General features: G+C 57.9%; 1 protein-coding gene across 5 annotated transcripts; it reads left to right on the top strand.

Moving 5' to 3' along the window:
• Positions 1–182: 182 nt before the first annotated feature.
• Positions 183–27,841, top strand: SYNGR1 (synaptogyrin 1). Of its 5 annotated transcripts, XM_038550522.1 has the most exons (5): positions 199–338; positions 15,773–15,955; positions 18,094–18,331; positions 19,637–19,782; positions 24,074–27,841. In XM_038550522.1, the coding sequence occupies exons 2-5, from the start codon at positions 15,821–15,823 to the stop codon at positions 24,293–24,295; spliced, it is 741 nt and encodes a 246-aa protein (XP_038406450.1). In that variant the 5' UTR covers positions 199–338; positions 15,773–15,820; the 3' UTR covers positions 24,296–27,841. The 5 variants fall into 5 exon arrangements, with proteins under 5 accessions (XP_038406451.1, XP_038406449.1, XP_038406453.1 ...); XM_038550523.1 differs by lacking the exon at positions 15,773–15,955 and having other exon boundaries at positions 183–338; XM_038550521.1 differs by lacking the exon at positions 15,773–15,955 and having other exon boundaries at positions 183–407.
• Positions 27,842–27,906: the final 65 nt, after the last annotated feature.

The following is a 27,906-nucleotide window of genomic DNA, read 5'->3' as shown; positions in this document are numbered from 1 at the left end:
CGGCTCCGCGGAGGTCGCGGCGCTAGCGACGAGCGCGCCCCCCGCCCGGCCCCAGCACGCGCGCCCCCGCGAACCAGCGCGCGCCCCCCGCCCGCGGCCCCGCGCCCCCCGCGCACGACGCCCCCTGGCGGGGGCCCTGGGCGACGCCGGCCGCGCGAGGCGGGGAGGGGGCGGGGGCGCCGCGCACGCGCAGGGCCGGCGGCGCGCCGAGCTGGGGGCACCGCGCGGGTGCAGCCACGATGGAAGGGGGTGCGTACGGAGCGGGCAAGGCCGGGGGCGCCTTCGACCCCCACACCCTGGTCCGCCAGCCGCACACCATCCTGCGCGTCGTGTCTTGGGTAAGGACGGCGGTGGCCCGGCCGCGCGGGCGGTGGCGTGTGGCGCGCCCGGGCGGACCCCAGGCCAAGGTGCGGCAGCCGGCGGGGAGCCTTGCGGACGGGGTGCGGGCGGCCGCCGCGCCCTCCTGCCGGGGCCGGGGCCGGGGCCGGGGCCGGGGCGGGGGCGGGGGCGGGGGCGGGGGCGGGCTCGGCGCCCGGGTTCGCGAGCGGCCCCCCATCGCGGTGACCTCCAGGCCGCGGCTCTGCAGCTGGCGGCTCGGGTTGCGCGGTGCCGCCGGGCGGGTCGGCGGCCGTGGGGACTGAGCCCGGGGTCCAGGTGGCCCTTGGGGGGGCGGGTGGATCGGGGCGTGGATCCTCACCGGGGCACGCCGCGCCCGCCGTGGACGCGCGAGGAGGAGACGGCCGGAAACCCGGTTTGGTGGCTTAGCCCGGAAGGTACGGAGCGATGCGGCGGGGGCCGGACACCTGGCTTCCACCCGGGAGCTGCGTGACCTTGGGCCGGGAACCACCCGAGAAACGTTCCTGCGGGAAGAAGAGTTACGTCCCGAGGTGGGGAGAGGCAGCTCCTCTCTCATGCCTCAGTTTCCCGATTTGTTGAGAGGTGGGAGGAGCTACCTTGGGCTCTGATATTTACCCCCAAGCCATGACCGCGCCCCCCCCCAAGTACACCTGGATGCTTGTGGGGGGAAGATAGGGGAGAGGTCCTCTACCCACAGGGAAGAGCAGAGAGGCCTGGTGGGGGTCAGAATTCCCCCAGCAGTAGGGGGTCCCTGCTCAGAATTGGGGTTGTGGGGGAGGAAGCTGGGACAGGACTGCCAGCAGAGAGGGAGGGGTTCAGATGGTCTGGACAGCACCCAGGGGAAGAAGGCCTGCTGCGGGAGGGGGTGCCTGGGGCTCCCTCGGGTTTCCTAGCCATTACCCAGACACCCTCACTAGAGGGTCTCGGCTCTGCAGGCCTGGGGCCTGTTCCTGTGGGCCCACACCAGAAGGGTTTGGACTGGGGACACTGGGCAGGGTCACTGTCAGCAACCCCAAGGGGCTACACCTGAGGCCAGCTTAGCCTCAGGGTGCTCAAGGTCCCTCATTTCCTGGGTTTTCAGGGTAATATTAGGGTCTGATGGGTGGGACAGCTTGGGTGTTTATCTCTGGCCTCCCAGAGAGAATGGAAGCTAACTGTCCTTTGAAAACGTTAAAACCTCCTCCTGGTGCTACAAGAAGCATGGCCTCATGTAAACCCCTTTCTTCTCACGTACCCATCAGATGGGGAGCTCATTGAGGGGGGAAGCCCCAGTGGCACCACAGGGCCTGGCAGCGGGCTGCTACCCCAGGCACATCCATAAGGTTTTGTGGCACTGAATTCATTCACCTGTGCCAGTCTCCAGCTCCCCAGAGACCCCGACTGGCCCTTGGTAGAGCTGGAACTCTGGGGGGCACCTGTCTGGTTAGGTGGGCCAGCTCTGTGCTCTGCTTCCCTTTGCCAGCCCCTGGGCCACTGGCCCAGGAGGATGAAGCCACTGGCTTTGTGAGGAGGTGTGGGCAGTTTGCCTGCTTGGGTCGCTTCTGCCTGTGATGGCTTCATTTAGTAAAGCTTCAAGTCCACTGGGCCCCTAGGGAAGGCGGCATGACTCAGATCCAGCCGTTAGTGCTCAGGGATCCTATAGTCCCACTGGGAAGGGAGCCAGGTTCACCCCCCGCCCCCCCCCCCCCGCCTCCCTCAGGCATGAGAGCCAGCCTAGGGGTCTCCCCAGGCCATGAGAACCAGCCTAGGGGTCTCCCTGCTGCAGGAATCAGAGAGGCATCGTGGAGGTGATAATCAAATTGGGCCTTGAAGCATGAGCAGGGTTTCTGCATGTGCATGTCAGGGTGTGGGGAGACATCCCAAGCAGAAGGAAGGAAACTAACTGCTGGAGTACCCACCATGTGCAGGGGTGCACACACGGTTACCTAGCTAGGTCCCCCACTGCATCCCTTGAAGAAGCAGGCTCAGAGGGTCCTGAGGTTACAAGCATGGAGGCGACAGACAGAGGGTTCGAACCCAAATCTTGGAGTCTCCAAAAAGCACATCGATTGCTCCCAATCCTGAAATCCAGGATTGGAAAGGATAAAGGTCATCCGGGCCAACCACCATCTAACACCCAAATCCCCCCACAGCCTTCTAGCTCTGCTGACTTTACCTTTGTGTGAGGAAAGCTTGATGAAGCTTTACTAAATCTGCTGATACAGGCTGATTGACACCTTCAAAACATAGTTTTTTTTTTTCTGGTCACAAAAGTAATGCGTGATGACTTTTGGAAAATATAAACATCACTTCTGATGGTCGCACAACAACATAAAGGTACCGTACTTATACCACCGTACAGCTAAAAATGACTAAAATGGTACATTTTATGTCATATGATTTTTAACACAATAAAAACATTCAGGAAAAAGAAACCATGTGTGATCCCACCACTTAGGGAGGCGCAGTGCTTCCTTCGAGTCTTTTTCAAAAATATGTAGTGAGCTAACATGTTTTAACATGTTTTAACACGCTGATGAGCATGTGGAAGATGCACTTGATGACCCATCCTTTGCTCTGGTGCTCCCTGGGCACCCCACCTTGGGGTCAGGGAGGCATCAGGCTTCACCTTCAAGCTAACAAAGTCTGAGCTCCAGGGCTGGGGTGACCAGTTCATCCCGGTTTGCTGGAACTGTCTCAGCTTTAGCACCCAAAGTCCTGTGTCCTAAGAGCCCTTTCGTCTCACACAAACCTGGATGACTGGTCACTCTGTCCAGAACAACTCCTGTGTTTCTTTCTCCTGGAGTGGCCCTAGCCACACGCACACGTGGGCTTGTGATTTCATGGAATTTGTGAAAGACAGATCTCATTTCTAAAAGAGGGACCCCCATCCTGTAAAGCTTCGGGGCCTCTCCAAACCTGGATCGTCCCTGGAACCTGAGCCACCGGCGCAGAAGCAGGTCCCCCGGCACCTCCTCTTGGCTTCCTCTGCCCCTCTCTGCTCCTTCCCTGCCCACTGACCCCCAGACCTGGTAGGGTGGTTATTCACAGCAGGAATTGAGCGCTTTGGTTGGTTACGTGGGGAGGGAGCTGGCGAGCCCTCTGGCTCAACTGACTGGGACCTTTCCTGCCTGGAGCCAGGAGGGAATGGCCAAGTTGGGGCAGTGTCTGGGGTGAGCTCGGAGCTGCTGCCTCTGACCCGGGTGATGCTGGCTGGGGGCCAGGAGCAGGCTGCCTCTGGGCTTCCCCACGCCCCGGCTGTGACCACCCCTTGCCTTGGTTCCCCCGGCGCAGTGAGGAGGCTGAGCCTGGTCAGAGGCATGCCAGGACTGCAGCCCATCGGTGGGCACCTTTGTTCTGGAGCCACGAGGGTGCATGGAGCTCCGGCAGGGAGCTAACTGGTTTCATGTAAAGGACCACCTTGTCTGTGGACTTTGCACTCTTCTAGAGGGTCGTCAATCTGACCTGTGGCAAAGGAATATTGGCGCTGGTAGAGGAGAGGGTTGTTGCTGTTATAATGTTCAATTTGAGCAAAACAGAATGCTAAAATGTTTGAGTTTTTGGCGTTTTCAGGGGTGATTTCTGAAGGGCCTTGGCTGTAGCACCCCAGGATTCTGTGAGTAGGGTGGGTAAGGTAACAGAATGAGGCACAGGCTGGAGGTCTGTGGGGTCCACATTCAGTGTACTCCCCGTGGCTTACTGTCTAGGTCACTGTGGCCCCAAGGTGGGGGTGGGTGGGTCTCATCTTTATCAGCACCCTCAACCATCCCAGGGAACGCTGAGTGTAAAACCTGAGCTTGCTTTGGGAACAAAGCAGCTTCGAGATGAGACCCCTCGTCCCCTCTCCCATCCAGATCACTGTACTGTAGCCATCCTGCATCAAAAGTCCGGAGCTGTGGGCTGGGTGAAAGGGGTCCAGAGTGGAGAGAGAGCCTCTGGCCAGCGCCGGCATTCAGTCATTCATTCTGCAAATGCCAAGTCCGTGCCTGGTATCAGCCTGCATGTCCCATCAGAGACGCTCTTGGTCCGGTGACACACACTCTTTGGGAGGCTTGAGACACTACAAGAAGAAAATCCAGTAGAAATAGCTGCCTCTGCCAGGGGGGCATGGAGTCATGCCCTGAGTCACCTTCCAGGGGGAGGTGACTTCTGAGTTGGTTCTGATAAAGAAGTGGGGAGGGGCATTCCAGGTGGAGAGAACAGCATGTGCAAATATCTGGAGGCGTGAGGTCTGGTTGGGCTTTAGAAATGATGGTGAGCTCTTGGGGGTCCCTGGTGCGTGAGTGAGAGTGACATCACACTCTGTGAGTGTGCTCAAGAGTGTAAGGCAGGAGGTGGCTCACAAAAGGCCTTGGATGGCAGATGCACACACTGGACTTTATCTGAGGGCCGTGGGCAGCCACGGTGACTGTCAGGTGGAGGTGTGGCTTGAGAGGGTTCGGGGGTGGGGGGCAGGTGTCCTGGCAGGAAATGCGCGGCCTCATATAGCCTGTCCTCCCAGCATCTGGCATGGCCCGTCACTAACGTGGAGCCACGTCCGTGGAGGTAGATCACATGCTCCTTTGGCGTTTATCACTAACAGGCTTGGAATCTTCTTTATCTTTTCATCTGCCTGTGGCTGACCTTTGGCTGGTCCGTCTCTCTCAGGTCTAGGACAGAGTCAGTGGCAAGGTCTTCAGGAGGCCCTGGCTGGTGGCTGAGGTCTTCAGGAGGAGTTGATTGATGGGATCCTGCCTTGGATCTTAGGCACGTCTTCATGCACAGTGCAGGAGTGTGGCAGCCTGGGGGAGCCTGGGGTTTGGTGTGGGGAGCAGGATCACCTGAGCAGGGCCTTGGATAATCCTGGCCTCTCCTCCTCTCATCTCTGACCTGCGATTAGAATGCTTAGATTTGGGGCTGACTGGAAGCTTTGCAAAGATGGAAGTTGAAAGGGCCTGCTGCACATCTGCTCCTCCCAGGTCTGTGTCATCCTGGTCGGGCGGATTTTGTTACCTCACTTTATTTTTTTTAAGATTTTTATCTGAGAGACAGAGAGACACAGAGGGAGAAGCAGGCTTCATGCAGGGAGCCCGACATGGGACTCGATCCCAGGTCTCCAGGATCAGGCCGTGGGCCGAAGGCAGCGCTAAACTGCTGAGCCACCCAGGCTGCCCTGTTACCTCACTGTAGGTGAGAAGCTGAGGCCCAGAGAGGTTAACTGGAGTAGCTGGGATCACAGCCTGCAGCTTCCCACTTCGGGAAGTCCCCAGCCACACGGGGGCAGTGCCCCGTGACCTGCTCCTACGGGGACCCCTGTGCCTGTCCACCTGTTTACGGGGAAGCCAGGAGGCAAGCCCCAGCCTGGGGAGAAAGAACAAAGGCTGGGGGTGGAGGGGCGGAGAGGAGGAAGAACCAGGAGGGAAGGAAGGGCAGATGGCAGAGCTGGCAAGGGAGCCACACTTGGCATCCAGACCAGGAGAGCCAGCTGTCCGGTAGGAGGAAAGGCAGGACAAGCCATTGGGAAGTGCCCACGGGCTGGACGCCTGAAGCCACATTCCGCAACCCCTCTGACCTGGATGGGTGGTATGACCTGAGCAAGGTGCCATGGGGTCCGGGCCTCACCTGTCAGACGGGAAAAGGATACTCAGATTGGGCTGGTGCTTCCCAACCTTTATCCTCAAAGAAATCCCACTCTCACTCCTAATGGACTCCAGGTTGAGGACTTTTGTACTGGTCAGTCTTTGGAAAAGTGATATAGTGAACCACACCCCCACAGTGCTTTCAGGGCCCCTGCAGCAGGGGGGCCTGGGCCCCAGGTCCATATATGGGAGCAGAGCGTCGGTTGGATCCTGGCACGGCGGCTCATACTCCTGTGTTTCTGAAGGACACTTCCTCTCCAGGATGGAATCATGCTCAGCCCTCCTAGCCAAGGAGTGAAGGGGACTGGGGGGAAAGGGTGGCTGTTTGGCTCCCACCGCCCTTGGCTGCCAGGCCCGAACTATTTAGAACACAGTCATCCAGAAACCCCAACAAGCCGGGGCTCTCAGCTCACGGTCCAGGGGGCAAAAAGATGTGGCCTGTGTCCCCAAGTCTTTAGCCCCACGCTGAACGCCCCTAATTGTAAATTGCTGTCACCCACCCCCCACAATCCTGCTCCCCTGCCAGCTTTCTTAAGGGAGCTCTTCTTTCTCTCATGCCTTCCCTCTGTTGAGCCTGGAGGTGGGACAGGGTCCTCTTGGCTCCCAAGGCTGCTTCCAGACCATTCAGCTCTGACTCTCGTGCCCACACTAGATCCCCTCATCTTGGGCCAGCCCCAGGTCACTCCCCAATTCCTTGAAGGCGCCTACACCTCAACATCACGCTCTCTACCACTGCCACTGCCTTCATTCCTGGTGATTGTAGCGCCCACTCTGTGATCCTGCTCCCACCCTGGCCTCGCCTCCTCCCGCAGTCCTCTCCTCCTGGCTGAGCCCCTCTCGCCAGGTGTAGCCAGGTGTAGCCAGGTGCACAGGAGGCCCCAGGTGCAGGAGGCCCAGCCCACCTTTCCAGCAGCTACATGCGCTCAAGTGGCCACCTCACTGGCTCTCTCTCATTCTCGATCCCAACAGCCCTGGGCCTGGGACCCTTGGGCTGTGCCCTCGCCCCATCCTCCCTGTCCCCCTCCAGCTGGGCTCCCCCGCAGTCTCACCCACCCGCACCCCGCTCCAGCCTCCTGCGTGGGGCACTCACCCTCCCCTGGGCTCTCTCCCATTTGTGACCCTGCAGGCCTCACTGCGGCCACCAGCGCCCCCCTCCCCCTCCTCCAGCCGCTCTGGCTCTTGCCCTTAGGCTTCTGGATGCCCGACGCTCTCCTCACCCCTGGGGGCCTTTAGATGACCTGTCTGGTCACAGTCTCAAAGGATTCTCCCTCAGTTTCTCACCTGCACCCCGCTCAGGCTTCCTCTCCCTCCTCTCCACCATCTGTGACCTCCTCCTTGCCAAATCCACTGTCGCTTGTCATTACCAGCTCTCTGAGCCCGACCTGGCCGGCAGTGAGGGGTTTATCTGTCCTCCCCTCGGACCCAGCAGCCACAGGACACAGACACGCTGTCGTGTTCTGTTTGAGGCACCTACTGGGGTGTGCTGGGGGCCTGCCCTTTGCCGAGGCCTCGCCTCATGGTGGAGGGAAATGTGGTGGGGAAACCGGTAAAAAAAAAAAAAAAAAAAATACAGAAAGGAGCGCACGGCCAGAGTGAGGGGACACCCACTCAGGTCAGACCTGGGAGGTGACAGACAGTTGAGATAAGAAGAATGGGGCCAGCCAGGTGGAGAAGGGGGAGGAGGAGTTCCAGGCAGAAGGAGCGTCGTGGGAAAGGCCGAGAGGTGCGCCAGAGCAGAGAAGAGGTGGCCACCCCCGTGGGGTAAGCTCTGGGGGGGCAGAGTCTGCGTCCATTACGTCACTGTGTCCTAGTGCTAGGTGGTGCGCGGCGTCCTGTCAGGGCTCCATATGTGGGGAAACGAGGTGGGAAACTGCACCGCTCTGCCTTCCTCTTTCCACCCACCGTCCCTATTTACGGTTTCCCACCCAGCCTTCAAGGCCCAACTCAGGTATCACCTCCTCCTTGAAGCCTTTCAGGATTCCACTCCCACCCCTCACCTCCACCCTCCCCCCAGGCTTGCTGTCTCCTCCCTGCTTCCTTTGTGCCCCTTGTGAGCTGCCGAAAAGACTCTCAAAGCAGAAGGCATTTCCCTCTTTGTGTCTTTTCTTTTTCTCGAGAAACTGAGGCAGGGCCTGGGACCAGATTATCCGCCGGAAGACATTCCGCCAAGGGAAAGAAATGCTGTCAGGCAGAGACCGCATAGAGCCTTGGTTTCCCCATCTGCAAAATGGGGAGAGCAATGCGTGCCTCATGGGGCCGTTGGGGCATAAGCGGAGTCCTGCCCAGGAAGGGCCCAGACGGCGCGTGGTCAGTGTTCACGGTGCTTCATCACGGGTGGCACTGCCCCCCCCCCACCTCAGAAAGTTCAGAGGTGACAGGGCCTGGGTGAGGAAGGATGTGGCCGTGGCAGGTTGTGGGAGGGGCCACACGGGTACTCCTGCCACCGAGCAGCAGCCCAGGCCCAGGCCCGTCAAGCAGCTCTGCTCTGGGTCTTGGTCTCCCCCTGCCCCCTGCACTTCCACAGCCACAGGACAGTGGAGCCAGGGCCAGTGGGGACAGAGGGGAGCCCTCGGATCAGCAGCGAGTCAGTACCTCGGGGCCAACGGTCCGCTTGCTCAGGCCCCTGCCCAGCAGAGCCCCCTCCCCACCCCCACGGCCGAGCCCTGAAGGATGGCTTGCAGGGAGATTACGGCCTAATCCCCTGCAGGTCACATCCGAGGCTTCAGAACAGGGTGCCCGGGAGGGGAGGAGAGGAGGGACCCCGGGAGTGCCCCCGCCTGACCCCACCTCAGCCCTGCGGCTCCACAGGAGGCTCTTCAGGAAACAGAGTGGCTGCCCGGTGCCTGTCATGTGCCCCTGCATTGGCTCCAGCCATTTTCCTCACATGACCCTACGTAACGCAGGGCCCCAGTCCCCTGAAGGGGGGGGCCTTGGCAGCCTGACTCATCCCTCAAAAGCACAGCTACTTCTTTCCTCGCAGCCTTTCCCTGGGGCCCAGGAGGCAGGATCGAGGACTTTGGTAGGGACACTAGCGGGGAGGCAGGTTCAGCTCCAGGTGAGGGAGAGGACCCAGCAGCGCCCCCTTCTTAGAGAGTGAGCTCCGCATGGTCAGAGGTGTGCAAGCCGAGGCCCAACCTGCGGATGTTGAGGAGGGAATACTCCTTTCTCCTGATTCCCATGCTGTCTGTGCCTCTGCCCACCTCAGGTTTGCTGTTTGCTCCCCTTGAGCCTTTCCTGACCCTCCCTCTAGGTCCAAGGATGGAGATGTTCACCCAAAAATGAACCAGTAAAGTAGGGACACCTGCGTGTAATGGTGTTCTCAAGAAAACAAGGCGGAGTATTGGAGAATATTGTGGGTCTGGAAGTCAGGTCCGGGGGGCTTCTCTGAGTAGTTGTCTTGCCCTGAGATTTGGATGTTGAGAAGGAACCAGCAGGAGCCAACCTGGGAGATCTGGGGACCTCTGGGTATTCCAGGCAGGGGGAACAGCCAAGTGCAAAGGCCCTGAGGCAGGAATGAGCTTGGGAGAGAGCTAAAGGAGAGTGGTGAAAAAGGAGTCTGAGGGGGATCCCTGGGTGGCGCAGTGGTTTGGCGCCTGCCTTTGGCCCAGGGTGCGATCCGGGAGACCCTGGATCGAATCCCACGTCGGGCTCCCGGTGCATGGAGCCTGCTTCTCCCTCTGCCTGTGTCTCTGCCTCTCTCTCTCTCTCTCTCTCTCTCTCTCTGTGTGTGTGACTATCATAAATAAATAAATAAATAAATAAATAAATAAATAAATAAAAGGAGTTTGAGGAAGGCAGGAGCCCTGGGGTTGCAGTGAGGTGGGGGATTCACCGTGGGGGGTGGAGGGGGGACAGACCAGGGGAGTGACATGTTTAAAGGGATCTCTCCAGCTGCTGTAAAGGGGATGGTGCGGGGGTGGCAGTGGACATAAAGAGACTGGGTAGCTGTTGTCATCACAAGAGGCAGTAGTGGCCTGAGCCAGTGTGGGGAACATGGGGTAATTTGAGTTATTTGGGGGCAGGATGAAGCCAGAGGCCCAGCGCCATATTGGATGGCATTTAGAGGATGAGCCCAGTTTGGACTTCGAGCTCCTGAGTGGGAGCCAGTGTGTGGATGGATGAGGGGCGCTGGAGGTCACTGGGGCTGGAGAGGTCTGATGTGAGACCAGCAGCCCACATAGGGGGACCTCAGAGCCCTCCAGGGGGCTGGACTTTACCTCAGCCTTGGGAGGGACTGGTAGGAGTTGGGATGGCTGAGCACCCGCTGGCTGCCACGGGAGGAGGCAAGGAGGCCCAAGAGGAGGCTGTCCTGGGTCAGGCAGTGTCGCAGCCTGGAGGTGGGCAGCAGCCGAGACCATGGAGTACAGGGCTACTGAGCAGGTCAGCTGGCTGCCTGCAGGGTGCGGCAGGGCCTGGGGGCTCCTCCAGCTGCCCAGTGGGAACATGTCCCGGTAGGGGTGAGATGGACAGTGCAAGGAACTGGCAAGACCAAGGGCTCCCCTCTCTACAGTTTAGCTGGGGGGAACCCAGCATGTGCCTAATGATGTTTAGAGCCAGCCTCTGGGGAGCACCCAGCAAACAGCAGTGAGCTCTGGCCCTCATGCCGGCTGGCACAGCTCCCCATGGAGCCGGGTCAGCCTGATGCCCAGCAGGGGCGCAGACACAGCCTGCCAGCTCTGGGAGCGCATGTGGAGTCCGGTGGGCCCAGCCTCTCCTGAGTGGTGGGGCAGTGGCATGGCAGGTGTCTGTCCTGGGACTTAGCTTGTCCTGGAGTTTGGGATGTGGAATTCACTCCTGGGGAGGCAGCTGAAGGTAGGGATTCTGGAATAGGTCTGGAGGGGGGGTAGGCCTGGGCTAGAGCCTGGCACCCTGCTTACCTGCTATGTGCCAGCCTGTATGGGCCGGCTGGAGTCCAGGGCTGTCTGAGCCTCAGCTTCCTTCTCTGTGAAATGGGCTAAGTGAGCCTGACTTGTGGGGATGCTCTTAGATTTATTTTTTCCTTAGAGGTTTTTTTTTTTTTAATTTTTTTTTTTTTATTCTTGAGAGACACAGAGAGAGGCAGAGACATAGGCAGAAGGAGAAGCAGGCTCCCCACTGGGAGCCCGATGCGGGACTTGATCCCAGGACCCCGAGATCACACCCTGAGCCACAGGCAGATGCTCAACCACTGAACCACCCAGGTGCCCCTCCTTAAAGGTTTTAAAGATACTTTATTTTTATTGGAGGGGGAAAGGGGCAGAGGGAGAACAAGAGAGAATCTTAAATAGCCTCCACTCCCAGCATGGAGCCTGACACAGGGCTCGATCCCAAGACTGTGAGATCATGACCTGAGCTGAAGTCAAGAGTCAGCCACTTAACCGACTGAGCCGCCCAGGCGCCCTTCCTTAGAGGTTTTGGTGAGGATTAGGTGACATGATTTTTGTCAGGCACTCCCAGTCGATGCAGATCCCCTGCAGAGGCTGTGGGTTAGCTCAGGGTCCCCTGGAGGAGACAGACCCAGAAGTGAGTCCCAAGCAGGAGTGTGTGCAGGATCGGGGTGGAGGAGAGTTTTGAAGGGTGAGAAGGAGTTCCATCCTATTTGAAAGATGAAAAATGTAGGGAAGGGTGTCCTGTGAGGTGGGAACAGCAGGTGCAGAATTATCAAACGGCCTGCGGCTGTGCAAGTCCTGGCCACCTGGGATGGCCAAGCCAGGTCGGGGAGGGGGAGAGGTGAGGCCAGGGTGGGGTCTGGCACTTCTGGGGTCTCTGTTTCTGTCTGTCTGAATCCAGTACCCCCAAGATCCTGAGATCCTGAGGCACCCCTGATTTGTTTTTTTGAGTTTGACATAGCTCTGTTCCAACGGCCATCTGGAATCCGTTTTTAAAAAGACCCAGGATTGGATTATAAAGGCAGCAAAAAAACAGCCTTGGCCCGTTTACATTTGTGCCTTAAAAAAATTCTTTTTTTCTAGCATTTTCTTTAGTTCCAAGAAAAGAGGTTGTTTTTCCTGGGCCTTCCCAAGACCAGGGGCCTCTCCGGGACCCCGCCCCCCGCCCTTAGGCTACCCTGTCCTGTGTCTAGGGCGCTGGTTCTGCCGCCACTGACCTGTGTCCCATCCCTCTGGCAGATCCCCTAGGCCCAAGGAGTTGGGCCACAGCCGCATAATCTCCTTCTGCGGAGGCTCCAAGTGCTCCCTGCTGCAGATGCAGCCTTAGCGAGTCCCCCTGGAGGCTGCCTGACTGGGAGCACTGGGAGCCCTGGAAGCACTGGCTCGGGGCCCAGAGAGACTTGGGTCTGAGTCTGCAGCCACCCTGACCACCTGCGGCCCTGGGCAGGCCCCCAGACATTGAGCCTCATGGAGTTAGGGGTTTGCATTTTGGTCACCCCACAGATCCTGAGAGAGCCCCCCGCCCTCCCACTGTGGATAGGGCTCCAGGGAACAGAAACTGGAGGCCCATCCCTGCTCGGGGCGCTCCTTCCCACATGGGTGGAGGGACAGCAGCTAAATGGCCAAGTTAAGCTGGGCCTTCAGGAGCCTGGAGGGAGTCAGGGGACCACAGGGACCAGTTGTGTGTCCTTGGCAACGCTTCTCCTTGTGTAGACTCTCAGGCCCGGGCCAGCTGAGGCTCCCCTGCCCTGGCCCAGCCCTGCAGCCTGCAGGGAATGTGGCAGGTGCTCCTCTGTCCCGGCCCCCGGCCCCACTTTGCCCTTCCTCATCTTCCACGGCAGACCCGTCAGTAGATGCTGGTGGCTTTACCTTCCACACAAATTCAGTATCCACCCTGTCCCACGGCCACGGCCACCACTGCCCATGCCAGCTCATCCCCTCCTCACTCCCTTGGGCGCCGCTTAGCCCCCAGGGGGTCTCCCGGCTTTCACCCTGGCCCTACACACTTTTCTCCATCGTACCCAAACCTAAGTCCTATCAAGTCACCCACCTGCTCTTAGGCCCAAAGTGGCTCCTGAACTCACCCTGCCCCTGGAGGCCTTGGGGGTCAGGCCCTGCGGACCTGGGTGACAGCTGCCTCCACCTCCACAGAACATAACCTCTGCAGGTAGAAACCAGGTTCAGAGAGGGAATGGTGCCAGGGGTGGGGGGGTGCAAGGGAGGCCTGGGCGTGGGGTGGGGGAGCACTGACTGGTGGGCAGTTGGAGGGAGGTGAGGCCAGGAGAGGCAGGGGGGCCGTACACCCAGGGCCTTGACGTCCAGCCCTGGAAGCTCGGACTGTGTCTGTGGCCCACTGTGGTCTACCTGGCCTTGCCCACCCCGCCACCCCCCCACATACTCTCCCTCCCTTCCCGGTCATGCACCTCTCCAACCCCACTCCTTGGTCACCAGCTCCAGCCGGGCTCTTCCTCCCACCTTCAGCCTTGGCCTTTTCTGTTCTGCCCAAAACACGCTTCCCCTCATCTTGGCAAGGCTGGCTGCTTCTCATCTGTGCTCAAAAACTGCTGCTTCGCCTCCCTTCCCTGACCACTGCCTCCTCCCTCCCTGCATCACCACTGCTGGTGCTTCATTATCTGTTCTGCTTGTTCAGTGTCAGGCTGGCGTTTGGGGACGCTGACTCCCTGATGCATGCAGGCCCACACACGTGTGACCTCATCCATTCCTCACAGCACGCCAGTGGTTTAGGTGCTCTGGTTGCCGTGCCTTATGGATGAGGGGACTGAGAAGGCGAGTCACTTGCCCAAGGTGACTGACCCGCGAGGAGTGCCTGACCACAGAGTGCCCTGTGTGCCCGAACCATGGGATGGGGAGGAGAACCAGAGCTGGCACGGAGCATCCTCTCTCTGTGCTGACCTTGGCACACACCTGCCCCTCCCGATTCCTTGGAGGATGTTGCGATCTTGTTCCTCACCCTCCTGGGGACACACTGTCTCCAGCACGAGCCTCCTGGCCTCTCCAGGGACTCCCTGCTTCTCTCTCTCTCCCAAGAGGGCCATGTCTTAATGGTTCCTCCTCTGCTGTCCCCAAAGCCCTGACTTCCGCCCGCCTGCTTCCTCCCCTCCCACCTCCTCTGGACTGCAGAGGGGTCCATGCTTGTTCCCACCCTGATGGAGCAAATCTGTCAGAAAGTGCTGCTCAGAGGGTCTCCCTGGTGCTCTTCCTTCTTTCCTGAGGCCTCCTGAGAAAGGAGTTAACCCTTGCGCTGCTCAGGGTACTTGCTTGTGGTTCTTCCAGTGGCCCTGCAGGGAAGGTTAATTTTTGCAGAGGACCAATCTGAGGCTCAGAGAGGTTGTCACTTGCATGAGGCCTCACAGCATAAGCAGCAGGCCTAGGATTTGACTCCAGCAACCCTGTGTGACTCCTCCAGTGTCTGGAATGCCCTCTGATCAAGAGGCTTTTCCATTCTGCTGGATTGGGGATGTCCGGTGACACCTGGAGCTGGTTCTCAGATTTCTGACCTAGCAGGTTCCTGGTAGGAACCTTGGACTTCTGTTGGTGCACAGGTCCAAGGGGCTGCGTGAGTGGCAGTCTGGGAGTTGTGCTGTGCACAGGTCGGGCAACTGGGCATCAGAGCCTGCCTTCCTCTCCTGGTGTCCAGCATCTGCCTTGCTCGTCCAGATTGTCAGGAGCCCAGGAATCCCGTAGACAATAGCTGTGAAGTCAGGGTCCCTCAGGTGGCTGGAAAGACTACCCTCCCTTCAGGGCCCATGTTCTAAGGCTGAGCGTCAGCAGGTCAGGTGGGAAAGAGCACAGGCCCAAGAGCAGGCAGCTGGGGTTCAAGTTCAGCCTGTACAGCTGACAACAGTGCCACCTACTGTTTCCGAGAATCGGTTTTCCTACAGCCAGCAACTCCCAGCTGCACGACTTGCCCTCCGCACTTGCTGGGGTGACTGTGAGGACACAGAGCCTGTGACGGAGCCACGCTGAGAGCGAGCATGCCTGCATGGGGCTGGACTGTGGCTGTGCGTACACACTCAGGTCTGGATTGGCAGAAGTGTGGCTCGGGCCACCGTGGCCCACCTGCATGCTCGTGATTGAACTAGGACACAGCCCCACAATCTTAACCTTTTTTTTTTAATCGCAGAAAAATTCACGCATTTGAGAGTGCACAGCTCAGTGGCATTTGTGTTGTGCAACTATCCCCTGTCTAGTTTCAGAACTTTTCATCACCCAATAAAAGACACCCCATGCTCATTAAGTAATCACTCCCCATTCTCCCCTCCTGCAGCCCTGGAAACCTCTGGTCTGCTTTTTGTCTCTGTTTTGCCGATTAAGGTCACAGTACTTAAAAGAAGTCATGTCACATCCACCTTGTGTGTTTGACTCCTTTCGCCTCTTTTTTTTCACCTGTTTTAAGGTTCATCCAGTTGTAGCATGCATGTGTTTTGTTGTTTGTTTGTTTTTTAATGACTGAAAACTATTCTATTATGTGGATATACCACAACTTGTTTCTCCATTCATCTATCAATGGACATTTGGGTTAGAATTCTTCTTTGGAGGGTTACATTGAAAGCCGAGAGACCCACGGGGGGCTAAGCGGCACCCAGGGGAACGAGGAGGGGCTGGGTTGGCGCGGGCAGTGGTGGCCGTGAGACAGCGTGGGTGCTGAATTTTTGTTAGACTTCTTCTTAACATACAGTGTCGTGAACCAGTGGTCTCCAAACTTTTGGTCATGCTCTACTTTAGGAAAAAACATTTGAATCAACCCTTGTGTTAAATGTAGACGTTTTTGTTTTATATACGTCACTACTATACCAGCAGCTCCAGTATGTTACAAAACCCACATGAAATATAGACATCTGAAAAGAAAAAAGAAATAAAGACATCTTGGGAGGATGAGATTCAAAAAATAATAATGCTTCTCATATTTTTTTCCCACACCTGCCACAGAGTTACTGCCTATCGTGAACATTAGCTGAGGATGAAAATGGGCCTGAAATGGTAGTTTCTTACTTTAGCAAAATTGGAAAATACAAAGAAGTGAAAACAGACCATAAAAATCCCCAGGACACACCCGAGGCTCCACTTGTTGAGTCTGGGCCTCGTCACCCTCAGTTTCAGGGGAGGCAAAAGGTAGGAGGAGAAAGCATGAACTTTTTTTTTTTTAAGATTTTATTTGTTTAGGGGCACCTGGGTGGCGCATCTGGTTAGACATTTGCCTTTGGGTCAGGTCATGATCCTGGGGTCCTGGGATTTGGCCCCATGTCAGGCTCCCCGTTCAGTAGGGAGTCTGTTTCTCCCTCTGCCCCTCCACCCTGCTTGTGCACTCTCTCTCTCTCTCTCTTATGATCAGCACACACAGCAGGGGGAGGTGTAGAGGGAAAGAGACAAGTAGACTCCCCACTGAGAAGGGAGCCCAACATGGAGCTCGATCCCAGGACCTTGAGATCATGAACTGAGCCAAAGTCAGAGGCTTAACCGACTGAGCTACCTAGGCACCCAAAACCTGAAATTTAGGATCTGTGCCCTGGACTCCAAAAACTTACCAGTTTTTATGACTCTAGTAACATTAATCAATACTTGCACCTTAACTGTCTTATCTGCCAAATGTCGATGATACTGATGGATTAGTTAACTGTTGCTGTATATTGAAACATCCCAAAATGAAGTGGCTTAAAACAACAGACACTTGCCATTTCCTAGTTTCTGATGTCAGCACCTGCTCAGTCACTGCCACAGGGTCCCTCATGAGTTACAGGGTGCTGTCAGCCAGAGCTGTGGTCTTATCTGAAGGCTGAGCATGGATCCGTTTTCAACTTCACTTATGTGGTGCTGGCAGGACTCAATCCCTTATGGGCTGAGGGGCTCCATTCCCTGCTGACTATTGGCTGGAGGCCTCCCTCAGTTCCATGCCATGTTCCATGCCTCTCCATAGGGCGGCTCAAAACATGGCCACTTCCTCCATTAGAGTGAGCAACCAGGGAGTGGCAAGATAGGGTAAGCAAGGTGGAAGCCAAAGTATTTGTAATCTCCTCACAGAGATGTTATCCATCACTTGTTTGCAATATTCTGTTGGTTAGGAGTGAATCACAAGGCCCAGCTCACACTCAAGGGGAAGGAGGTTGCACAAGGGTGTGAGTACCGGGTGATGAAGTCTGGGAGCCGGAGCCATCTTGGCTGGCTGCCTACCCAGCTGCAATAGACCTGTCACAGAGGGTTGTTGAGTTAACTGAGGTCCCACCTGCACCGCAGTGGGATAGTGCACGTCGCTTTGTAATTGGCAGGATTGTGACTGGTGTTACTTTTTTAAAAAATTAGTGTATTTATTTGAGATAGAACGAGAATGAGTGGTGGGAGGGGCAGAGGGAGAAAACTCCATGCATACTCTCTGCTGAGCACAGAGCTGGCCACAGGGCTTAATCCCAGGACCCAGAGATCATGACCCAAGCCAAAATCAAGAGTCCGAGGCTTAACCAACTGAGACACCCAGGCGCCCTTACTTTTTTTTTTTTTTTAAGATTTATTTATTTATTTATTTATTTATTTATTTAGAGAATGCACATGCATGAGAGTGTGCGTGCGTGCACGTGAGATTACATGAGCAAGGGAAGGGGCAGAGGAAGAAAATCTGAAGCAGACTCTCGGCTGAGCCCCCGGGAGCCCAGTGTGAGGCTCAGTCTCCCAACCCTGAGCTCATGACCAGAACTGAAATCAAGAGTCAGATGCCCAACCAACCCAGGCATCCCTAGTGATACTTGTTCATTTATTACACCTTCCATTTGCAGGGCCTGGGCAACAGGGAAGAGTTGGACCCAGGGACAGGATCTGGGGCTCCACAGAGGGGTGGGGAGCACAAGCTGGGGCTGGGCAGGTCCATCTCCCAGAAGGGCATGACACCACTCAGGAGGCCAGGTCCAGTCCCGGAGGAATTTTGGTGTCAGGGTGCAGGAAGACCTCTCAGGACCTGGGTGGGGGAGCAGTAGGGCCGGACCTGTGGTCAGAGGGTCCTTAGTGCCCAAGGCTGAGGAAGGAGGTGATCGTCCCCTCCTGTGCTGTGCCACCCTAAGCGAGTCGCCTGCCTTCTCTGAGCCTTCCCGCTGAAACGCATGCTTAACTGCAGCCCTGTGGCCATGTGGGGTGAAGAGGGCTCACTGGGGCAAGGGTCGGGGCAGGCAGCAGGCTGCCCAACCGTATACCCTTCTCCAAGCCCAGCGCTGGCTCGAGGCCCGCCTGGACCTCACGCCCGGCCTGGCCTGTCCCCACCCTGACAGGTGTTCTCCATCGTGGTGTTCGGCTCCATTGTGAACGAGGGCTACCTCAACAGCAACTCGGGAGGCGAGACGTTCTGCATCTACAACCGCAACCCCAGCGCCTGCAGCTACGGTGTGACCGTGGGTGTGCTCGCCTTCCTCACCTGCCTGCTCTACCTGGCCCTGGACGTGTACTTCCCGCAGATCAGCAGTGTCAAGGACCGCAAGAAGGCCGTCCTGTCTGACATTGGGGTCTCAGGTGAGTCCCCCGCCCCAGTGGGCGCCCCCTGGCTCCGCAGAGCCTGCCGCGGGCCGTCCTCCCACCTGCCTTCTCCTGCTTTCCAGATGAGGAGGCGCAGGTGGGTGAGGGGACCAGCAGGGGTCACGTGGCTGGCAGCAGGGAGTGGGGGGAGCGGGGGTGGGCCCGAGTCCCTGGAACAGCCCTCGGCTCCCCAGCAGGGAGTGGACAAGGCTTCCTGCCCTTCAGAGGTCTCTCTGGGCCACCTCGGGGGAACCATGCGACAAGTGACGCAGGGCTGCTGGCCTTGCGCTGTCCAGGCCCAGGGAGGGTGGGGACCTGACATGACCTGCTGCCCCTGTCCTCCGGAAACAGCCTTTGGCAGAGATGACCCGACCTCTTTCCCTGCGAGTTCTGAGAGTCTGATCACTGGGTGCTTTGGTTGAGGGGCAGGGAGGTCTCGGGTCTCACGTCTCTGGCTGAGACCCCACACACACCCCCAGTACCGGGCCTGAGACTCTCAGGATGAGCCTGGCTGACTGTAAGCAGTGAGGCCAGTCCCTGAGACTGGAAAGCTAGAATGACACGAATGGTTCTCAAAGTGTATTCCACGGAGCCGCTGGGTTCCCCAGCAGTGCCCATGTGGGAGATGTTGGGCCCTAGACACCCCAGCCCTTTGGCACACACGTTATCTGAGCAGCTCTGGGGAGACTCTGGGTGCCCACAGAAGATCTCATTGCCACGAACCTCCCCCTGCTAAACTCCCCAGGCCTCGGCTCTAGAGGTCCCTCCGTAACCTCGGGCTTTGGGCTTTGGGAGGCTGCAGGCACAAAAGGCAGTGCTCAGACCACCCCCCCCCGCCCCCGCAGCCTCCTTCTACCCACTTCTCTGGGAGGCTGCAGTGGGTGGGTGGGCTGGGGCCTCAGATCTGTGCTCCTCCCAGAATGCTGCAGGGTGGTCTGCGGTCCCCAGGCAGGGATTCAGCTGGGAAATCTGTGTTTGGCTGAGATGACAGAAATGCCCGCCCAAGCTGACTGACTTTTTTTCTCTGTTTCTCCTGCCTTCCCTCCCCTTACCGCCTCTGGCTCTCCCCGGGGCTGCTCCTGGCCTTGCTGTCTGCACGGCCGACCCCTTTCTGTGCCGTCTCTCCCACTCTGCGTCTGACCCACCTTCCCTCTGCTCCCCTCTCTGCCACATCCCTGCCCTTGCCTCTCCCTTTGGGGTTTGGGGAGCATGGGAGACGTGCTCCCGAACCTCTCCCTGTTCCTCCCCACTCACCCTCTCTCACACCTGGCCCCTTCTGCCTGGCCCCGGTGGACACCCCAGCCTTCTGGGCCTTCCTCTGGTTTGTGGGCTTCTGCTTCCTGACCAACCAGTGGCAGGTGTCCAAGCCCAAGGACAACCCGATGAATGAAGGGACAGATGCGGCCCGAGCCGCCATCACCTTCTCCTTCTTCTCCATCTTCACATGGGTGAGTACACGGCCCACCCCACCATACACCCGCACTCGCCCACCCCAGCCAGGGTCCCGAGCTGGTGGCCTGGTAGCTGAGCTGGGGACTCCATTCTGCTTCCTGGGGCCCATACGGCCCCCTGTTTCTCTCCTCGACACTCACATGAGCTGCTTCCTGAGGAAGGAGGCTCTTGCCAGTGCCAGCAAGGACAGTCACCTAGGGCCAGTAGACCCGCACTTTGGCACAGAGCACCCCTCCAGTGATCACAAACGTCCCTCCCAACCACTCTGGCAGTTGGATCGTGGGCGTTTACTATAACCTGTTACAGACACAAGCAGGGACCCAGACGGGAAGATATGGCTTTGCAGTTCCGAGGCTGGGAAGGAGCCCAGGCCTAGGCGTCAGGAAACCTGGGCCACATCGTGGGGTGGCCTCCATCTTCCCATCTGTAAAATCAGGAGATTGAATTTGGGGAGGGAGGGTGTCACAAACCCAGATGCCCACGGGGCAGGTGGGCAGCATATGAGGAATGATGAGTGGACCAGGTGGCAGGTACCTACCCCAACAAAGGGCACCCTCGACCCCTGTTCCAAAGCAGAAATGGGGATCCACACAGGCCAGGTCTCCTGTTTTCCAGAGAAGCCAGAAGTCTGAATTTCTGTGTGAAATCTGATCTTTATGTATCAGTAATTTATTCAAGTTAAAAAAAAAAAAAATACTGTGTGGGTCAAAGAATGTCTCTGGGCCCAACTGGCCAGATGGCACCTCTTCCCCTCTGCAGGCTCCGGACCAGGCTGGGCCCCTTCCCCACTGGTTCCAGGCCGCCTTGATGTATTCTCTTATCATCTCCCTCCTGCAGATATCTGGGGTCACCTTGGCTCCAGGCTCCCATCCCAAGGCTTCTCCCCCCACTGCGCAGCCCCTTCCTTGCTGGCCTTCCGGCAGTCCTGGGTACCACCTGTAGCGAGGAGCCCCTGGGGCCCATCCTGCAAAGCGAGCTACAGCCAGCCCTCCCTGTCCCCCTGCCCTCCAGGGCTTGCCCTGCAGTGACTTCATGCTCTTTTTTGTTTGTTTGTTAAAGATTTTATTTATTTATTCATGAGAGAGAGACAGAGAGAGGCAGAGACACAGGCAGAGGGAGAAGCAGGCTCCTTGCAGGGAGCTCCATGTGGGACTCTATCCCAGGTCTCCAGGATCACGCCCCGGGCTGAAGATGGTGCTAAACCACTGAACCACCCGGGCTGCCCAACTTCCTGCTTTTTGTGAGGGCCCCTGAAAATCCATTTTCTCTTGGGCCCCCCTACCCCATGCAATATTAGGAGCTAGAATCTGGAAAGCACCTGTGGTTCAGGCCCCAGCTCACCAGCTGTGGTCACATCAGCACCCCCCCACCCTCCCCCACCCCCCCCACCCCCCCGTGTCCTCAAGGCTGGGCTGGGGGAATCCAGTGACCCCAGGGCATCTCAGACCAGGTGAGATGGTCCCCTTGTGTGGGGACCACCCAGCCCACCCAGCCCTGCAGGGACAGGTTTGGAGGTGTGAGCCCTGAGGTGGGGGTGGGTTCACACAGGAAGAGTGGGTGATTGGACATCAGGACTTCCAGGGGCAGGTCCCAAAGCCCGCCTGACAGGAGCCCACTGGCCACTGAAGCCAGCCTCCCCTCTGGCACATCTGCCTCTCCCCAGCCCTTCCCCACTGGCCTCACCCCTGCTCTCTCCTGGCAGAGCCTGACCGCAGCCCTGGCCGTACGGAGATTCAAGGACCTTACCTTCCAGGAGGAGTACAGCACACTGTTTCCCGCCTCGGCACAGCCATAGGCCTGCCCGGCTTCCACAGGCAGGGCCGCCCTGTATCATGCCCAGTGGCAGAGTGTGGGGGCGGCCTGCTGCCTGGAGCAGCCAGGATCAGGGCGTGCAGCGCAGGGGAAGGCTGGCCTGCGAAGCCAGTTCTGAGTCGCCACTTACTCATCTCTTGCCTCCTTTATGTTTCACCTGTCCATTCATTCAGTAAACATTTATTGAGCTGTTTTGTGCCTAGTGATGAATCAGACGGGGTCCTTGGCCCTAGGAGCCCACAGGCCAGAGAGGGGAAGACCAACAAAATTTCCCCCCAAACAGACTGCCGGGGGCTATTGGAGGGTTGGAGGTGGCTCATCTCTGGGCTGCCAGGGTGCTGACTGCAGACACAGTGTGAGTCCCTTGCTGCAGCGTGAAGGTTGACCTTACGGTCCCCATGGAGGCTGGCTGCTAAGGGAGGCCTGGCCGAGGACGTCAGAGGCTTCCTCACCTGGCTCTGCTCTCATATGCTGTGTGACCCTAGGCAAACCCCACATCCCTGAGCACAGTCCACTACCTGATGGACCAACCTCTCAGGGCTATTGCGTGGATGAAACAAAGGCTGGCACAGGGCTTGGCACAGAGATGCTCAATAAATGTAGTTCTTTCATGCATTCATTTATTCCCAGGAGTCAGACACACTCCCATAATCCCTACTCGGGGGGCAATTCTCATACGGTGAGTCTTTGTTCTTCCAAAAGACTCTGGCCTCCCAACTCTACACAGCCTCCAGCTGCCTGGGCAGGAAGCTCCTATCCCTCCACTCTCTGCAGGAGTTGAGGCGGTATGAGAGCAACAGGCCCCCAGGGTGACCTACAAAGAGAGTGAGCTTCCTAACACTAGAGGCATACCAGTGCAGACGGCTTGCTGCATGGGGGAGTATGTCCTGCTCTGAAGAAGCGACGCCAGGCGCACCACCAGGTCCCTGGGCTCTGAGCAGAACTCCCAGCCTCCCCTTTGCACCCCTGTCCAGCAGGGTCCCCTGCCCCCCAGCCCCTACCAGGCTCTTGTGGCCTCTTGCACTGACTAGCCAAGGGAAGCCTGATTTCCTCAGCTGGATCCCTTTACGCCTGGTCTGCCTTTCTCGGGCTCCTGCACTGCTTTACACGGCCGCCATTCAGGAAGGGCTGCCTGAGCTTAGAGCTTTTACCAACGACACAAATCAAAAGCCAGTGCCTAGTCACTGGGCTTCTGGAACTTTCTAGAATTAAAATGCCAAGCCCACTTCTCCTGCCTCTCACCAGATGGCCTTTTTGGGTTCCTCGTTGGTTTATTGCCTTCTCAGGGGTCTGATGAAAGGGAAGGAGATGAGGAGGGCTGTGGCCTGGAAAGAGGCAGGACCTCTGTGTTCAGGTCTGGGTTCTGGCACTAAGTCTGCCGTGAGGCCTCCCTTAACTGAGCCTCAGTCCTCCCGTCCCAAGAGTGGGTATGTGGAGCATTAGCATCTTTCCATCTCGGATTACCCGCTGAAAAGATCTTTGGAGAAGGCTTTCAATGTAAACCTAAAAACTATGCTTTAAAATCTATTCCCTAGCTTGGTGTGGTCATCATCATCCATAATAACAATGTAGTAGCTGTTCCTCAAAAAGAATTTCTCACCTACGTACATACGCTGTAGACCAGTCTTTCCCCTACAGGTCAGATAAGGTTGGCAAATGCTGCTTGCCATAGTTTTCCCTTGGGGATCCCAGCATACATGAATCAAGGCTCTGACAAGTCCTATGGTCTTAAAACTTATTTTACTCCCAAACTTGTTTGACCAAGTGTTTCAGTTAGAATTAAGTTCAGCAGCGAATGAAATTGTAAGTAGCAGTGGTGTAAATGAAGCCCAGGTGTGAGAAGACAGCCCAGGACTGGCCGAGTGGCTCCAGAAGTCTTTACAGTGACCCGGGCCTCTTCTGTCCCTACAGTTCGGCTCATGGACTTCGTGGTCCCTGGTGGCAGCTAGAGCTCTAGCTGCCACATCTGCGTTCCAGGCGTCAGGCCAAAGGGTAGGACGAAGGACTGGGGGCGATTTGTTGGCCAGAACTTAGTTACGTGGTTACACCCAGCTGCGAGAGAGGCCGGCTTTGAGGAGATACCAACTGTTCTCTGTCCCACCAAAAATTTTTTTTCCCCGTGCCGCATAACAGCCCTGAGAACACAGTTTGAGGAGGATGTGGTGGCCTTTGGGCTACACTCCACAGCGAAGAACTTTTGGTGATGCATAGTGACCGCTGGGGATGGGGGACACGGGGCAGGTGACTTCTGAAGGTCCTTCTGGCTGGATGGACAGGGTGGCTCCAGGTGTGTGGAGGGCTGGCTGCAGGACAGACTGGCCCTGGGTCCCGCTGGGTTTCATCTTCGGTGCTTCGAGGATATTTAACCGCTATTGCCTGTGTCCTGTGAACTAACTGCCACTAACCCGCTCTTCTTGTCTCTCCTCTAACCATCCCCTCCCGTCTGTCCTTGTCTCCGCCGGCCCCCATCCCCAGGCGGGCCAGGCTGTGCTGGCTTTCCAGCGGTACCAGATTGGCGCCGACTCGGCCCTCTTCTCCCAGGACTACATGGACCCCAGCCAGGACTCCAGCATGCCTTACGCCCCCTACGTGGAGCCCAGCGCCGGGCCAGACCCTGCTGGCATGGGCGGTACCTACCAGCAGCCGGCCAACGCCTTTGACACCGAGCCCCAGGGCTACCAGTCGCAGGGCTACTGAGCTGCAGTGACCACTTACCCCTCGCCTGTCCCTGTCCCAGTCCCAGCCACCCCCCGCCAGCCCCCCCTTTCCCCCTGCCCACACCCAGACCCTGCTCCCTCCCAGGCTGCCCTGCCCAGTTCTTCAGCAGCCTCTGGGTTGTTCCACTGGGGTCAAGGGCAGCTCAGTACGGGGTGGGGCAGTAAGGTGTTGGGGGTGCATCTACATGTGTGTGCAAGTCTGTCCAGCAGGGGCTGGGGGTGTTTGTATTCATCGATTGTGTCATGGAGCATTCATCGAGTGCCTACTGTGTGTCAGGTATGTGCTTGACACCAGTGGTGAGAGACAGATGGTCCCAGGATGGGGAAGGCGAGGTACAGAGGAGCCCCACTGGTACCAGAGGTGGGAACTGGTGTGAAAGATAGACCGGGACGATGCTGGGAAGGTTTGGCTCCAGGGTAGGTGTGAACAGGTACAGGTACACATGAGTGCTGGGGTTGTCTCCATTTTATGGTTGAGGACACCAAGGCCCAGAGAGGTCAAGGCCCCTTGCCCAGGGTCACTCAGGCAGCCAGTAATAGAGTTGGGGCCAAGACTGACTGCAGAGCACCTGCTGGCCCCTGTCCTCCCTGCCCTCCCCATCCCGAGCCCAGGGCTCCACTGTCAGTGCTTCTGTCACTCTGGGAGGGCTTGGGGACCTCAGCCCATGAGATACCCTGATTCTGCTGCAAGCCAGGGGCCTGTTCTGCTCTGCTGCTCCCCATGGTGGGACAGCCCTGCCTCCAGGCCCCCTCCCCACATCCCCTCAGCCTCTCCCTCAACCCCTCCAGGGTGGGAGGCCAAAGGGGCTTGCCTCACTCGCTCGTCTCCCCATGTCTTGCTCCGGGCTGTGCGTGCCCCACCGGGAGCTCAGCACCCTCTTTCTGGCCTCCCAAAGGACTGACCATCGTCCTTGCCCAGGGCTGGGTGGACGGGGAGGCCCAGAACAGAGAGCGACAAAGTGGCAGAGCTGGGCTCACTGCCTGGGTTTCTTGGCTCCAGCCACCCAGCAGGTGGCCCAATTCCCTGCCCTGTTCTTGTGACCTCCCAGGAAACAGAACTGATCCGGGACACTGTGTCATCTTCCCCCCAGTCAGGGGTAGCCAGGGGGCTCAGGGGCTGGAACAGCCAAGGACGCAGAGGGGCCTTCCACCGGCCTTCCAAGAGGCCTGATGAGCAGAGAGGGCAGGGGCTCTGGAGCCAGCAAGGCCAGCCTTTAACCCGCTGCCATGAGACAGACTGCTCCCAGGATGAACGCTGAGAGCCCCTGGCTCGTGGTAGGCTGCAGTGGAGACAATAGCAGGTGTCTCCAAAGGCACAAGGACGGTTGGGGGCAGGGAGGGACTCTTGCTCAGGTGGGCTCTTTCCTGAGCCTCAAGGGATGGGGAGACCTTAGAGAGAGAGGTGTGGGGAGACACGGGGCCCCGCGTCCACTGTCCAGCCCCAGGGGGTCGCGGCTTGGCACCGTGCTGGATGTTCCCACCACCAGCGCCCCGTGCCCTGCCCCTGAGAACCCTCCGAGGCAAGGGATACTCACTTGCCTGTTGACTCAGCAGCTATCCTGTGCCAGGGACTCTGGAGACATGCTCGCTGGCCATCCGGAGATGAGCCCCATGCCAGCCACTGTACCCAGGGTCCACCAGAGGGCAGAGGATGAGGCGCCCCTGGGAGAGGCCAGGAGGATGGGTAGCAGTCAGCACAGCAGTGAGGGAAGGAGAAAGAATTTCCTAGGTAGAGAAGTAGCATCCCTCCCCTTAACAGAAGGGGAAACTGAGGCTCAGGAAGTGAGTGTTAAGGAGCTAGCAGTGGAGCATGGATCTGAATTTATGCCTGTTCCAGGCCTCCCGAGGGGCAGCCGCAGCAGGAGAGAACCCCAGACAGCTGAGCAACAGCTGGTTGTTGTTGACTTCAGTTTTCCACATCTGGGGAAGGGGCTCTGTGGTGTCTGGTGCCCCCCGCACCCCCCCCCCCCCGGTGGCCCAGGTGGAGATGGGATGGAACCTGTACCAGACCAGGTTTTGGAAGCAGGGAAGAGTGTGGGCAGTTGTGGGTGTGCTGCTGGCAAAATGAGTTCTGTGCCCACACAGGACGCTGAGAGCAGTCCTTCCCCTCACCCACTCCCCACCAGACACCTCCCCTGCTGATGATCACCAGGAGACCCCAGGGTGCTGCCCATCGGTTCTCCCTGGGAATGGACCAGCTGCTCGTGAAACTGAGCTGGGGGGCAGGGTACCACTTACGCTTCCCCCAACCCCTGGGTGTTTCTTATAGACTCTCCCTGCCACCCGAGACCCGGAGACTTTATAGGACCCCTGCCAGGAGTGAGGGGCACAGAATCTTCTCACTTTGCGTTACTCACTCGACCTGGGGTACAGCCCAGACATGATCCCACCATCAGGCAGGGTGTTGGCAGGGGCCAGCCAGTGATGGAGTGAGAAATGGAGAGTGTGAGATGTGGGAGGGCGGGATTCGGCTGAGACCCAGGGCTCCTGACGCCCCTTCCGGGAGGCCAGTAGGGATGTCCTGCTTCCACTGGCTGAGGACAGCCCCCCAGGGGCCCCAGACTTAGAGCCTGTGCTCACGGGCCAGTGGTGTCCTCTTTTCTCTACCTGCTGCCTCCCTCTGCCTCTCCCATGCTTCCAAGGCTTTTTTTGGAGAATCCCCCCCTCCCCCATGGCCTGACCTTGCCGAGTTTGGGCTCCCTCCTTCCACCAAGCACAAGCGAGGGCCCAGGAAAACTGGGTTCCACACAAGTTCAGACGGCAAGGACCCTTAGAGATGGTAGAGTCGGCCGGGAAGACAGTCGCTTGTCCACAGTCGTGCACCAAGTTAGAGGTTGGGGATCTAGGTCTCCTGCCTCTGAGTTAACACTCATCCTACACAGTCACAGGCTGTCTGCCTGGATGTGACCTCTGGTACCTGGCGGTGTGACAATCGATGACTAATTCCCCAGGGACTGGCATCCGCTCCCCTACTCCAACCTTCCCTGGTGGTTTTTGATCTTCAAAGACTTGGGGGTCCCAGGCTTCCCCATGTAACCAAGAGCCCCCACTTGTTAGCCCTGGAGGGCCCCCCAACCTTGGCCCAACACCCCTTTGATTCTCTAAGGAGCAGGAAGGGGAAGCACCCCTCCCAAGAGTTTGTGGGAGGAGGGGCTGATCCGGCCATCTCCCAGAGCTGAACCCTTGGTGTGACTCTCCCCATCCCCTGGTGCCCACAGCCCTTGTCTGGGTGTCCCCGCCCTCCCGCAGCGTAACTGCCTGTGTATAGTATAAATATATATATTTTCTATATATAAGATGTATAATATAAGGCTCCATAATTCTATCTATGTGTGTGTGCGTGCGTGCAGTGAATGGCGGTCCCCATCCTGGGCCCCTACTCTGGACTCCCTCACCACCTGGTTAAGTCTCAAGAGTGAATCCAGTGGCCCCGCGGCACCCTCCTTTATGACATCTGTCCATTTGTGGTGAACCAAGTGAAGGTGGTGACTTCTGGTGACATAGTAATAAAGTGAAGACAAACCCACCAGGTGATTGCGGCGTGTTGCAATGTTTTTGTTCATGCGTGTGGCTTGGGGTGGCCCATTCCCT

This window comes from Canis lupus, chromosome 10 (assembly GCF_011100685.1).
Source record: "Canis lupus familiaris isolate Mischka breed German Shepherd chromosome 10, alternate assembly UU_Cfam_GSD_1.0, whole genome shotgun sequence".
Lineage (NCBI taxonomy): Eukaryota > Metazoa > Chordata > Mammalia > Carnivora > Canidae > Canis > Canis lupus.
This window is presented reverse-complemented; position numbering and strand designations above follow the sequence as displayed.

Bases quoted from the DNA above. Each gene is read 5' to 3' on its own strand.
- SYNGR1 (XM_038550521.1), top strand. From the start codon at position 240: ATGGAAGGGGGTGCGTACGGAGCGGGCAAGGCCGGGGGCGCCTTCGAC. The intron at 408-18,093 runs GTGCGGCAGCCG...CCACCCTGACAG, and splicing joins CGGGCGGACCCCAGGCCAAG to GTGTTCTCCATCGTGGTGTT. The intron at 19,783-24,073 runs GTGAGTACACGG...CCCCATCCCCAG, and splicing joins TCTTCTCCATCTTCACATGG to GCGGGCCAGGCTGTGCTGGC.